General features: G+C 37.8%; 1 protein-coding gene across 8 annotated transcripts in view; it reads left to right on the top strand.

Moving 5' to 3' along the window:
* Nucleotides 1-15,465, top strand: part of pcsk5b (proprotein convertase subtilisin/kexin type 5b) — a 430,761-nt gene that overhangs the window by 194,801 nt on the left and 220,495 nt on the right. For all 8 annotated transcript variants that reach the window (XM_069930561.1, XM_069930563.1, XM_069930567.1 and 5 more), the window contains 2 exons: nucleotides 10,517-10,634; nucleotides 13,147-13,335. In XM_069930561.1, the coding sequence (XP_069786662.1) occupies nucleotides 10,517-10,634; nucleotides 13,147-13,335 (307 nt within the window). The remainder of the gene's footprint in view (nucleotides 1-10,516; nucleotides 10,635-13,146; nucleotides 13,336-15,465) is intronic.

The following is a 15,465-nucleotide window of genomic DNA, read 5'->3' as shown; positions in this document are numbered from 1 at the left end:
AAATGATGAAGAAAAGACCTGACCCCCCCCTTCCCCCCCTCCACAAACACCTCAGTTTATCACGTTCCACTTTAATAATATGTGTTTCTTGGAGAAATATCATATTGGCTTTTATCTTTTTAAAATATGTGAGTATTCTTTTCATGTTGACCTACCCATTCAAACCAGTAACATGAAAACTTATAAACTTCAATGACTTATCCATAGCAGCATATTAAAAAAATTGTGCAGATAAATAAATATGTAAATAGTTTCGTGATTCATACCCCACCACCCTAAGTATCATGCAACCTCCACTTCGGCAGTGACGTAGACAAGAAATCCCCAAGGTCCGCGAAAACAAAGCCTGTGAAAGCCTCCAAGGATAAAGAAGAACTCCACCCTAAAGTGCCATTTTGAAAACTAGACTCCCTATTGATATTGTTGTTGCCCACCCCCCCCACCCAGTCAAAGTTGTACTGTGCTGTACCTTCAGTACCTTCTTTCCACTCTCCGAGCTCCACGAGAACCGTATATTGGATAAGACTTTGAGATTTCATAATAAAATTAAGTCAATCTTCAAACAAATAAAACGTTACTATGTCCTTAAATATCTTATTTACACCAGTCTTTTCACAGTTGACTTTCTTGATCTTCTTCATAACTGTCAAATAAACTCTTCACCTCCTCCTTAGATTTAAAGTATCTTCTGTTACCTTCAGAGACTTCCACTCTCAATGTTGTTGAGTACAACATTGTGTATTTAAAGATTTTTTCACTGAGTTGCCTCTTGACCACATTGAATTCTCTTCTGAATGACCACATTGCTGAAATCCTGGAAGTACATAATCGCTGCATTGTCCCATTTATGGGAGAACGAGAGTCCCGTGTAGTCTCATATGCAGCTCTCAGGATCGTCTCTTTGTCCTTGAAGCGCCGCCGTGTCACCTAAGCAGGTCGAGGGCAGGCTTCACCCATTCTCCTCAGTCCCAGCGTTCGGTGAGCATGTTCAATATGCACTCGATCACTGAGTTCACAGTGCCAAGTCTCAAAGAATTTCACAGCATCTCTGCCTTCTGCACCTTCTCTCAGGCCGATCACTCGCACATTGTTCCTCCAACTGAAGTTCTCCATGTGATCCAGTTTATCCAGAAGGAGCTGCTTATTTGTGACCCATAGTTCAGCTTGTTTTTTAATTCCTCGATTTGCTTATCATGTTTACCGAGATCTCTCTTGGCACCATCCATTCTTTCAGTCGACATTATTGGCTTCACCTACCTCTCTTACTGAACAGGTAACTCTTTAATGGCAATCTCCACATTTGTAAATCGTTGTCCCAGACCTCCAAATTCTTGCAACAGAGTTTCCAGGTCTACCATTCGTTGGGAGGAGGAGGCATCACCACCTGTAAGCGACTGGTGAAGCTGGAGCTTTTGCCATTGCAGATTTTCGATTTTTTTCTGTGTGATCTTCTAATTATCCTTCAGTAGTTTTCTTCAGAAGATATATCCACACTTTTGCAGTCAAAAAAATTCTATCAAAACCACTTTTCGGTCATCTTTTAGATAATTTTCTCAGAGAGATAGGAGAAGCACATCTGCTCAGCCACCCATCATAGCCATGCCTCCAATTTAAATTTAATTTGAATCAAAATATAGACGACACTTTCCAGGTTCTAGTATTTCATAATTTCAAAACATAACATCTTCAAGGAAACATGGGGACGATATTCTGAAATGCTATCTTATCAATCCAATAAAACAAACTTTGTAGATGCAGCTTTATGTAGCTTTAATTCATTGATAAAACAGATAAATATTTTGCATACCTTTGCATTAAGATTTTTATAACGATGAACAAACAGGGCATATACTGTATTTAAAGATAATGATATTCAACTTCAGAGATATACAAGAAATTAGATGAATTCAAAGAAAACTATCTCAAGCTCATGTTCCTTTCATAGTTCGTCGAAGAATGAGATGCAACTTCTTAGTCTGCACGGATATTACAACATATTATGTCATAGTCACTATGGTAACTCTACAAACAATACTTAAAGAGACAGGCACAAAATTAACTGAGTCAAAAACACAAGGTTTTAACCTTTTACAGACATTCCTAACGTGTTTTAATGAAGAGAGTGAACAATCCAACTTTGAAGGATTTGTAGGAGTTTGGATGATGATGATGATGAAGACTAACACAGAGAGATGTGTGGTAGCCGTTACTGTGTGTTCAGTAATTGTTGATATCTGTCAGGAGTTTGTACATTCTCCCTGAGTCTGAGTGGGTTTCCGCCAACCCTCCAAGAAAGTACACTGATTTGTAGGTTAATTGCTGTAAATGTAGTTATTTTTTTTACTTTAACATATCTGGCTTTTTAGCTTATTATTTAAGTTGTTATATGGTTATTTTAAATTAAAATGTAAAAAAAAATTCTTGTATTCTGTGCACATGCACATAATGTGCAGTGGATAATCTGGTTTGTAAAAAAAATGCATAACATGTATTATATGCATAAAAATACAGTAGTTGACTTAGTTTAGAAACAGTGGCTGTTGTAATGAATAGAACTAAGACTAAGGTATCAGCTCCTCACATTTGTGCTTTGTCTGGAGAAAGATGGGTTAGATTGGGTAAAACAGAATAGTCAACTGTATCTTCATGAAGGAAAGCAGATAGGAGTCACGTGATGGAGTAGTGGCCGGACGGTGAACTCCAGCCCTCTCCAGAAAAGTCGGGAAAAACAAAGGAAAACACAAAGGCACAGAAATAAAAGTTACAGAAAAGTGAGTATAAAGGTGGAAAGAATATGGCGACAAAAAAAGAAAAATCAAAATCAATGGTAAGAAGAGAGGAAGAGAAGACAACGGAGGAAAAAGGTGAAGGCCTTACCTGTCCGAAGAGGCCCGCTGTGGAGAGAGAAACCCGCTCCCTCAGGTCGGTAAATAATGGACTACAAAAATGGCTCGCTGAGCCGAGTAAAAGTGCGCAACCGCGCATGAAAAAAAACACACCGACGGGAGGGGGGATTAGCTGGGGAGTCGATCTCCACAGCCGGCAACGACAGCTGCAGAACACCTGCAGCAAGAAGAGACCACAGAAGACAATAGAAACAAGAAAGAAGAGAAGGAAAGGGCAACAAAGAAACAACAGATGGCCAACCCAGAGCAAGAAGAAGAGGAAGAGGAAGAGTACAGTGAAATAGAAGAAGAAAAGAAAGGCAAGATAAAGGAGGTACTTTCTCTTATTAAGGGATACATGGAGTCATTTAAAGAATGGCAAACACAGGAATTTAATGATTTAAGAAAAAGAATAAACAACACAGAAGAGAAAATGAATAAAATAGATATGACCTTAACAGAAATGGGAAAGAAAATGGACAAGATGGAAGAGCGGGCAGTAGCAGCAGAAATGGAGGTAGAAGACTTAAAAAAGAAATTGGAGGAATCTAATAAAAAAACTAAAGAGACACAAGAACTACTAGCTCAAAAAATAGATACAATGGAAAATTATAACAGAAGAAATAACATAAAGATAGTGGGCCTTAAGGAAGATGAAGAAGGCAAGAATATGAGGGAGTTTATAGAAGATTGGATCCCTAAGACTCTAGGATGTCCAGAACTACAGCAAGAAATGGAAATAGAAAGGGCACATAGAGCATTGGCCTCTAAACCACAACCACAACAAAAACCAAGATCTATTTTAGTTAAATTCCTAAGATATACTACAAGAGAAAAGGTACTGGAGAAGACAATGGAAAAAGTAAGAGAGGGCAACAAACCACTGGAGTATAAAGGGCAAAAAATCTTAATTTATCCAGATATAAGTTTTGAACTCCTAAAGAAGAGAAAAGAGTTCAATACAGCAAAGGCGATTTTATGGAAGAAAGGGTATAAATTTATACTAAAGCATCCAGCGGTATTGAAAATATTTATTCCAGGACAACAAAACAGACTATTCTCGGATCCAGAAGAAGCACGAAAATTTGCAGAACAATTACAAAAATAGACTGAGGGAGGAAAACGGGTAATGAGAGTAAAAATGATCACGATTGATATGTATGTGGGTAAAGACAAAAATAGACTGAGGGATGAAGACGGGTAATGAGAGTAAAAATGATCACGATTGATATGTATGCGGGTAAAGAGGTATAAGAGTCAATAGAGACAATGTGCATACGTGAATGTATCTGTACTTAGAGGAAAATATAGTATAGACAAGAATTAATAAGGGAAGGTAATGGAATAGAGAGAATAAGGAGGGAATTAAAAGAGTGACCTTTGTGACATATGAAAAGTGAAATCTTTTCTGGGGGGGGCTGGGTGGGGGGAAATAGCGGTCACTGCAAAATCAGTTGACGCTTGTGAGTGGATTCGCAAATCCAAATGGAGAGGGGAGATGTGGTTGTCCGACAAGGGATAAAGGACAACTCAGGAGGGGAAGGGGAGATTGGGGATAAATAAGATAGAAATAGGAGAATAAGGAAAATGTTGGATGTTGTAGGAATGTTGTCTTTATTATAAAGAGTTGAAAATAAGAAAACAGAAATGGAAAAGGAGGAAAGGTAATGATGGAAAAACGGAAAGAGAAGATAAACAAAATATAAAAGGGCTACGCTGAACTATATGACTTTAAATATCAATGGAATACATAACCAAATTAAAAGGAAGAAACTACTAAATTTAAATGAATAAATGTATTCCATTAGAAAAAATAACATATAGGTTAAGAAATAATATTGAAATATTCGAACAAGTATGGGAGCCTTACATTAAATACAATAGCGAAAACCTACCGGGGACAAACATTACCTAAGTTGATGGAAGGAGAAGGAAAGAAAAGAATGGACTCAGTAGAATTTCTGGTGTATTTTTGTTGAATGACAACATTGTCTGACTGGCTTAATGCAACCTAGATTGTATACCTAAAATGGATGAGAGGGGGGGTGGGGGGGTGGCTTGGGAGGAGGGAGGGGGGGGGAGAAAATGTCACTGTATATGTGTGAAAAAGAAATAGTGTATATCATGGCTAATGTGATTTGTGGTGTGAAAAATAAAAAATTTAAAAAAAAAGAAGGAAAGCAGATGTTTGTGAATTTGTTGTTTTGATGCTAAAGGTCTGCATTTATATGATGTAGATTTATGTGAATTTAAAATCAGATGACCTCCCAATTTTTATGCTACCTTGGCCCCATTCATAAAGTTAAAAGATTCTATACTGATTAAAATGAATGTACCCCATACCAAAAGGCTATGTATGGACTGCTGGAGACTGGCTTGTAGGATAGGAACCAGGTATCAGGGCCAAGACTCAAGAGTGTGTTAATTGATAAGTAGGGTTCTGGAAGGGACCTTGAGCGCTCAAAGCTTCCTGATTGTATCTGAGGTTCCGATCCAGGAGTTTGTAATGGCGGATTTAGACTAGCTGATGCAAGAAGGGATGCAGTGGCATCAGAAGACATAATCTCAATTCCACTATGAGGCCAGGATGCAATTGAATAGGAAGACATTATCTAAATTTACACTACGGGGCCCAGGGATGCATATGAATCAGTAGACATTATCCAACTTCCACCATGAGGCCAAGAGATGCAGTTGTCTTTTGTTGGTCGCAGACTGTCAGGAGACCTTGAAGATAATTAAATCATTTGTTCAAAGATCTTGATGTAATTGATGAATGGGACGGGAATATCTGGAAAGATGACCATGGTAATAATGCAGATACTCCTCAGCATGTGCCTAACATACTGCCCTCTCCACCTGCTGTTCACGCCCGTCCCATAAGGCAGCAGACTTCCCAAACAGATGAAAGGGGGATGATGTAAGGAAAGAGATTGAAGGGATAGATAACCCGATCTCCCAAGAGGACCCAGGGGAAAATACCCAAACCCCTGCTTATGCTCAATGGCCCACCCCCTCTATGAGATGGCCTAGGCTTCGCCCCATCCACTGGGCAAAGGACCCTGTGGGCCAAAGTGGGAGCAGAGGTCAAGGTTAATGATCCGTGACTTCTCGATAAAAGAGCTGGCTGCCATTGGAGTATTGTCTTGGGTAAACTTGTACCTCTCACTTTGTTCGTTTTAGATTGGTCACAGTGTTCAAACTACCGAAAGAAAATAGACACACACACCGAGAACAGTTCAGTTTATACAAGTCTTTTATTACTAAATCTAAAGTTGAATTCATACTACAATATGCAAGCCATTCCCAATTATACTTATCAATGCCTGGACTGGTCCCAACTGCCAAAGCGAGGCAACAAGTGCACACTTGTAGTAGGTTGTCTGGGCGCCGGTATCAGCTTCTCCACCTCCCCGGACCGGGATGTCAGTTTGGAGTCTTGAAGTTCTTCTTCTTGCTGAGAGACGTTGCCACCTCTTGGAGAGTCTCAAACTTCAGCAGTGGGACCATGGCTTATATTACCCAAAAGTTGTTTACTTCAGATCTTATCTCTTTGAACAAATGATTTAATTATCTTCAAGTTCTCCTGATAGTCTGCGACCAACAAAAGACAACTGCATCTCTTGGCCTCATGGTGGAAGTTGGATAATGTCTACTGATTCATATGCATCCCTGGGCCCCGTAGTGTAAATTTAGATAATGTCTTCCTATTCAATTGCATCCTGGGCCCCATGGTGGAATTTAGATGTGTTTACTAAATATGCATCCTAGGCCTCATAGTGGAATTGAGATTATGTCTTCTGATGCAACTGCATCCCTTCTTGCATCAGCTAGTCTAAATCCTCCATTACAGAGCTCGGGTTTACCAATTGATCAAAGTGGAGCCTTTGTGGCTGCAGAGATTGCGGGATTCTTTTGTACTTGACTTTCTCTTGGTGGGGAAGATGGGCTATGCTAGTGGCACCACTTTGTGTACCTTTATGGCAGGAAAAAGTTGATAAATTTTGTGTTCGATTACATTTTGTGTATTAATAATGAATTTTGGAATCTTGATGTGCTTCAAGAGGCTGGCCTTCCAGCCATTATCTCAGCCTACCAGCCAGCTTTAACCCACTTGATTTTACATAGCACAACAACAAAATCACAGCAGGCTCCATTTGCCTGGCCCAACAATCATCTCTAGAATATCTGGTCAACAAAGGCATTAATGTCAAGCTACTCATTGACTACATCTGAGCTTTCACACATTAATGCCAAACATACTCATCCCCAATTGCATGACCTTGTCCTCAGTACACTCATGAGACTCCAAATCCATGTATAAATGACCAGATGACAGATTTGTTGTAGGCTGGATCTCAAACAAGTTTAAATGTATAGGGGAGATAGAGGGACTTGTAGCTTGATACAAGGATGATAACTTTTCCCTCAATGTCACCAATGTAAAGATTTACCACTAACACTAATAGGAAGGATAAACTGCATTAAAATGAACATTTTTCCAAGGATATTATACTTATTTCAGGCATTGCCAATACAACTGACAGAAAAATTCTTAAAGGAGTTAAAGAAAATAATAAGGAAATTTTTATGGAGAGGGGGGAAACCGAGGATAGCACTAGATAAATTAACAGAATGGAGGCTTACAACTGCCAAACTTTAAAAATTATTATAGAGCCGCACAATTAAGATACCTATCAGATTTTTATCAAACAAGGGAAAAACCAGACTGGACGAGATTAGAATTAGATAAAATAAGGGAAAAGATACCCTTATTATATAAATGGGATGAAAAATTGGTACAACATAGAAGTTCTCCAGTATTACATCATCTCCTCAATATTTGGAAGAAGATTCGTGTAGAAAGAAATAAAACAAATTATCAATTACCAAAACTAATATTGACGCAAAACAAGTTACTCCCTTTTACAATAGATAACCTTTCCTTTAGAGAATGGGAAAAAAAAGGGATTAAAAGAATAGAAAATTGTTTTTCAGTAAATAGATTCTTATCCTTTGAACAAATGAAAGATAAGTACAATATAACTCAAGATACAGCGCTGGCATATTACCAATTGAGATCCTACTTGAAGGATAAATTAGGAAGCAGTTTGAGTTTGCCAGAGGCAAGTAACCTTGAATATGTGATTACAGATACAATGATAATCAAAAGATTTATAACAAATATGTATATTAAACTGCAAGAAAAGGAGAATGAGGAAACAAATGGTAAAACTAAACAAAAATGGGAACAAGATTTAAATATAAAGATAAAAAAGGAAACATGGGAGAAATTATGTTCTGGAACGATGAGAAATACAATAAATACGAGGCTACGTATGATACAATATAACTGGATACACAGACTATACATTACACCTCAAAAGTTAAATAAATGGGACCCAACAGTATCTGATAGATGTTTTCGATGTAAAAAAGAAATGGGAACAAGAATTCATGCAATCTGGACATGTGAGAAAGTAGAAAAATTTTGGGAAGATCTCAATCAGATATTGAATAAAATAACAGAAAACAATATACCAAAGAATCCAGAGATCTTTCTCCTAAGTAACATAAAAAACAAAGAATTTGGAATTGATTTGAAGGATGCACAAAAAAGATTTGTTAAGATAGCTCTAGCCGTAGCAAAAAAATGTATTATGTCAACCTGGAATTTGGAAGATAATTTGAAAATACAACAATGGTATATAGAAATGAATAAATGTATTCCATTGGAAAAAATAACATATAGTTTAAGAAATAATATTGAAATATTCGAACAAATATGGGAGCCTTACATTAAATACAATAGCGAAAACCTACCGGGGACAATCAATACCTAAGTTGATGGAAGGAGAAGGAAAGAAAAGAATGGACTCAGTAGAATTTCTGGTGTATTTTTGTTGAGTGACAACATTGTCTGACTGGTTTAATGTATCCTAGATTGTATACCTTAAATGGATGGGAGGGGGGGTGGGGGGGTGGGTTGGGAGGAGGGAGGGGGGGGGAGAAAATGTCACTGTATATGTGTGAAAAGGAAAAAGTGTGTATCATGGCTAATGTGATTTATGGTGTGAAAAATAAAAAATTTTTAAAAATGTCACCAATGTAAAGGTTAAACCCTTGTGTTTTTACATCTTGTTTAATTTTGTGCCTGTCCCTTTAAGAAAGTATTGTTTGTAGTGTTACCATAGTTACTATGATGGCATATGTCGTAATATCTGGGCGTATGGATAGCTTGTATCTCATTCTTTGAAGAACGTAAGCTTGAGATACTTTCCTTGAATTTGACTTAATTCATCTTATTTTGTTTGTTTATTTTATATCTGTTTAAAGTGGAATATCGTTCTATTATTATACAGTTTGCTTTGTTTATTCATCATTATGAAAATATCATTGCAAAGTTATGCAAAATGTTTATTCATTTTATCAACAAATTAAAGCTACTTACAGCTGCAACTGCAAAGTTTGGTTTATTGGATTAATATGATAGTAACTCAGAATATCGATGCTCACGTTTCCTAGAAGATGAAGTGTTTTGTAATTGAGGAATGTTAGAACTTGAAAAGTGTCGTCTATAAGCAAGTCTAAAGAGCTGGTTATAAAAAGGCCAGAGCTTGCATCCCTTTATGCATGAACAGTGCTGAGGTGGAGGAGGTAGAGACTGCTTTAAACTCTAAGGAGTAAACATTTCAAACAGCCTGTCCTGGTCCACCCATGATGACTTGATGGCCAAGTGCAGCCATGCCCCTACTTCCTCAGATGCCTGACATCTCAGCCTCAATTTCTACAGAGGCACCATCAAAAGTATCCAGTCAATGTTTCACACAGGAATTGCTCTACCAAAGACACAACAAAACTGTAGAGAGTTGCCAGTGCAGCTAAGAACATCACACAAAACCCCCTCCCCTGCACCTACAGTTTCCATTGCCTTGGAAAAGCAGCCAACATGTTAAAGGACCCATCCCACTCTGGTTACACAGTCATGATGTGGCACCAGATTGAAAGATGCCCTCTCTCACCCTCTCACTCTCATTCTCTCTTGCCCTCTAACTCTCTCGCCCTCTCACTCTCACCCTTTCACTCTCATTCTCTCTTGCACACTCTCACTCACACTGGAGAGAGATGGGCAGTGAATGTTACATTAAAAAGAAGGTGGAGGGGAAGGAGAGACATGCAGTCAATGTTACCTAAAAGGTGTGAAGGGAAAGAGGGCTGAGTATCTTCAGCTTTTCTTTGCTCATCAGAAATATTGATCTTTCAATAGAACATGATTTTAACTTCATTTGAAAGTAAGATTTGGCGATGCACATAATTACCATCTATTTAAAATCATTATTAAAAGTTACGCTAGAAAACTGTTCCTCGTTATTTTATTTTTTTTTTTTACAAACAATTAAAATATTATACAACCACATCTGTTGGCAAGGATAGCATCCTAATTTTTAATTCTTCAATCCCAAAACTGGCATCTATAATTATTTGTAAATATTACACAAAAGTACTGAATAAAACACCTGGACATGTGAATCAGGATGTACATTGAGCAGTGGTCCTGTTACTATCAAGAGTGACCCTTCCTTCAATTCAAAATGGATGTATATTTCACTTAGTAACAACTATATTTACAGTGAGCCATCTTTATGGATTTGGATTAATGGACGCGGAGGCTATGGTGGAAAAAGCACTGCATTGGAAAACGGTTCCAGCACAGCACATTTGTGCTGAGAATCCAGACAGGCAAAGCAGGTACTGAATATCTGAAAACAATATTAACTTATGCATTTGAAACCTCTGTTTTGCAGTTTTAATATTTATTTTCATGCAAAACCTTAATGTCATTCTTTTAGAGTCATTTGTACTTTCTATTTCACCATTATTCTTGTTCATGTTATACATCTACAGTATTTAAATTTATTTTAACTTGATAAATTTGATGCCATAAAGGGTAGATTAAATTAGCTTCTCTGTGTTGGAATTGTATTGTATTAACCAACTAAACTCACTTTGACAGTGTTGAAATAGTAGTAGCAATTCTGTAAATGTTCCATGACAAATGTTAACCATGCTAATTGAATGGATAGCAATATAAAATCCAAGAAAGGGAATACATTTTAATGAGTGAAAAACTCCTGATATTCTTTGTCTTGGATCATTCAAATGATTCAAGATAAAGCTTTTTGATGAACGTTTGTCATATTGGTTCTTCTTTTGGAATGTGAGGCCATGATAATTAGCCAGTATTAGAAGTTGCAACAAAACCATAAACTTTTGAGACAAGTTTGATAAAGAGCCTCTCCTGCTCTTCCATCTCCATGTTTCTCCCCTTCCCCTTGCTACATATAATCAGCCCATGTTTGTTGTCTACTTGATGTAGCAGAGCTCAGAATAACTGCAGTGGGTCAGATTCACCCCCATGCCTTGGGATAAAGTTGTGTTTATCACAGGAGTATGGAGTCATTTTAAATATCATTATCCTCATCTATGCAAATCTGTCAAATTTACTGGAGCCTTGAATCCCAGTACAAGGCAGTTTTTATTCCATACCCATATCAACCCACCACACCCACATCTTAAATACTGTTCTGAACAACCTTAGCAAAGTGGAGTTCTAACAGAATCAGCATTATGAATCAGTCAATAAATCTGGGGCTTTGACGTCACACATGTAGAAGTCCTGAACTTCTACTTGTGTGGATAAATGCTTGTGGAATTTGGAACCACTACCATCCAGCACCAATATTGAGACCATGAACTTTGAGCCTTAATGGGACAGGATAATTAGGGAATCTCTTCTTCTGGGATATTTTTCAAAATATTTTCAAAAACCAGTGTTGACTTTTTCAAGTAATCCATAACCATATGATTCTACTACCACATGCAAACACCTATCCACCTAATTTTTCTGCTCCCTTTGTCTATCCCCTCCCTTTCTCCTTCCATATGCCCATCATCCTTTGCCCACCTGGTTCCATGTGCCCGTCATCCCCTCCCCTCTTGGTTCCATGTACCTGTCATCCCATCCCTGCCTGGTTCCAATGCCCATCATTCCCTCCCCACCAGGGGATGAAGGGATATAGACAAGCAGATGAGGTTAGTTAAAATTGGCATCATGGTGGTATACATTGTGGGCTGAAGAACCAGTTCCTGAGCAGTTTTGTTGTATTTTTTAGGATCCATTATCTGCAAACTTGTCTTTTTCAGAATGGGTTGGATTCTTTAAAAAAAAATCAAAGTATTAATAAAATTTAAATTGTCACCTATTATTCCATGTGATGAACCAAAAGATCTCACAAGAAGATGCAATCTTTTAGAATTCAGTGCAGTTTTGAATCAAAAAGCAGGGTCGTTACATTGAATTTGGTCTAGCAGCAGCTCCACAGTGGACCAGGAAAGCATGCTTTTTAAAATGATTTATCAGAAGCAAGGTATTTGGTTTCATCTCCAGCTCTTTGTTAGAGCAATCTGAATCTTTTCTGTTTGACCCACATGGCTTCCACCAGCACTGTGCTCACTTTTACCTTTTAAAAAGTACAATAAACAATGTCAATAACCAAATGTAGACAAACATTCCTTCACAAAGAACCCACCACAGATCAGTCATTTTTCCTGTCCTTCATTCAAGTGTTGAATGCCACTTTCACATTGCTCAATTTGCCTTCCTGTCTCCATGACCAGAGAGAGCTTCTTTGTAAATGCTAAAGCATTATTGCTACTTCTTTTTCACTCTGATGGAAATTAATAACTTGAATTTGTAAAATGCCTTTAAATGTTCAGTGAGTAAGCTATTTCATTCAATAAATTATTTTAGAATATATTTTGTGTTACATTCTGTCAATCTGATTGGAGTTATTAAAATTCAAAAAGTATTTTCAATTTCACAAGAAAATTAACTTAAAATAATTCCTAATATCTTTATAATTCAGTGCCTGGAAGAGCAAGTAATTTCATTTTAAACAAGAATCTGAACGATTGAAATTGCATTTCAAATTCCATTGAACAATGTATTGTTTTTGTTTACTTGTATAAAATTGAAAACCTGGAAAAATCCCCTTGAGCAATGATCATTTATTATCTTGGCCTGCAATAAAACATTTAGGTGAACAAGTTATCATCAGAAATTGCTGTCACTACATTTTCATTAGCTTTATTTGAATGTCAGTGAAACAAGTTTGAAACTGACCTCGAATCTGCAGCATTATCATTTCATGCTAAAACTTTCAACTTATGGAGTGCTGGTGCTTTGTTTTTCCAATTTCAGAACAATTCGTCCTGAACATGCTGTGAGGGCAGTCTACAAAGCCACTGGCTGTTCAGACAATGCAAACCACTATGTGAATTACCTGGAGCACATTATTGTCCGCGTTACCATTGCCCACCCTCGCCGAGGTGACTTGTCGATATACCTGACCTCTCCATCAGGAACAAAGTCCCAGCTGTTGTCCAACAGGTAATAAGCTTGCCAAATAAGGTGTTTAATTTGACTTTATGGGGTGCGAAATAAGGGAGACAACATGACAATTGAGGAAATCAGACAGCAGCTTTGACAGTAACCATATAAATCAACCAGAAGCTGGTTGCAGCAGTTTCCTGCTATTTTTGTAGGGAATGTTTTTCAAAAATTTGCTGAAGAAATAAACTGATAAAAATGTTTGAGGAATGTTGAATATTATTCCTTTTAAAAAATAGTAGTTGAATGTCATGAAAATATTGTTTTTTGTTGGATGGGAAGTAACTTACTTTAATGGTGTAAGGTTATAATTTCCCCCCACTAATTTAATTAAATAATTTAATATCTATTGATTGCCGTTCCCTCTGAATCAAAATTTCAATGAAATTTAATGTTATCATGCATGTTTGAAATTTCATCTACTTGAATCACTTGGAAACATTCAAATTCTTTGTTTGTTTATGTATTATTTACATTTATTAAAAAATTGTTTTTATGTAATACTATTACTTGCTGAACCTGCATGATGTCAATTGTGCATGGTACCTCTTGGTAGTCAACTAGAAAGATGAAATCCACAACACATTGTCTGAGGTGACTTTATTCTAGATGGACAATGAGTGCATTGTAGCCAATTTCAAATTAGGAACATAGGAAGTAGGAACAGGAGTAGGCCAAAAATGGCCCATCGAGCCTGCTCCGCCATTCAATACGATCATGGCTGATCTAATTTATGACCTAACTCCACCTACCTGCCTTCTCCCCATATCCCCTAATTCCTCTATCATGTCAAAATTTATCTAACCAAATTTTAAATATGTTTAATGAGGTAGCCTCAACCACTTCCCTGGTTAGAGAATTCCAAACATTCACTACTCTCCAGGAAAAACTATTTTTCCTCATCTCTGTCCTAAATCTACTCCCCAGAATCTTGAGACTATGTCCTCTCATTTTAGTTTCCCCAGCCAGCTCAAAAAAACCTTCCTACATCTATCCTACCCATACCCTTCATAATCCTATATGTTTCTATAAGATCTCCTCTCATTCTTCTGAACTCGAGCGAATACAATCCTAGACTATTTAATCTTTCATCATAAGTCAACCCCTTCATCCCAGGGATCAACCTAGTAAACCTCCTCTGGACCGCCTCCAAAGCCAATATATCCTTCCTCAATTATGGAGACCAGAGCTGGACACAGTACTCCAGGTGCAGTCTCACCAGTACTTTATACAGTTGCAACATTACCTCCCTACTCCTGAATTCAATCCCTCTAGCGATGAAGGCCAACATTCCATTTGCCTTCTTAATAACCTGCTGCACCTGCAACCTAACTTTTTGCGATTCATGCACAAGCACTCCCAAGTCCCTCTGCACAACAGCATGCTGTAGTTCTTCACCCTTTAAATAATATTCAGCTCTTTTATTTTTCTTGCCAAAGTGGATAACCTCACACTTACTAACATTGTACTCCATCTGCCAGACCTTTGCCCACTCATCCAGCTTAACTATATCCCTATGCAGACTCTCCACATCCTCATTACAATTTGCTCTTCCACTCAATTTGGTGTCATCCGCAAACTTGGCTACACCACATTTTGTCCCCTCCTCCAAGTCATCAATGTAAATGATGAACAGTTGTGGGCCTAACACCGACCCCTGCGGCACCCCACTTACCACTCTCTGCCAACCTGAAAATCTCCCACTTATCCCGACTCTCTGCCTCCTGTCAGACAACCAATTTTCGATCCATGCCAATATACTTACCCGGACTCCACTTTCCTGTAACTTACTGATAAGTCTCTTGTGTGGCACCTTTTTAAACGCTTTCTGGAAATCCAAATATACAACATCATCTTGTTCCCCTCTATCCACCGCACCCATTATATCCTCAAAGAATCCTAATAAGTTTGTCTGATGATGTGGATGAGCAGGTTTATATCATAGTTTATAAAAAAAAAAAAAATTCCCCTGCAACCGTGTCTGCCTGTCCCGCATCGGACTTGTCAGCCATAAACGAGCCTGCAGCTGACGTGGACATTTACCCCTCCATAAATCTTCGTCCGCGAAGCCAAGCCAAAGAAGAAGAAGAAGAAGTGGGTGGACAGATTGTGTACACTGCAGCAAACAAA

This window comes from Narcine bancroftii, chromosome 1 (assembly GCF_036971445.1).
Source record: "Narcine bancroftii isolate sNarBan1 chromosome 1, sNarBan1.hap1, whole genome shotgun sequence".
Lineage (NCBI taxonomy): Eukaryota > Metazoa > Chordata > Chondrichthyes > Torpediniformes > Narcinidae > Narcine > Narcine bancroftii.
This window is presented reverse-complemented; position numbering and strand designations above follow the sequence as displayed.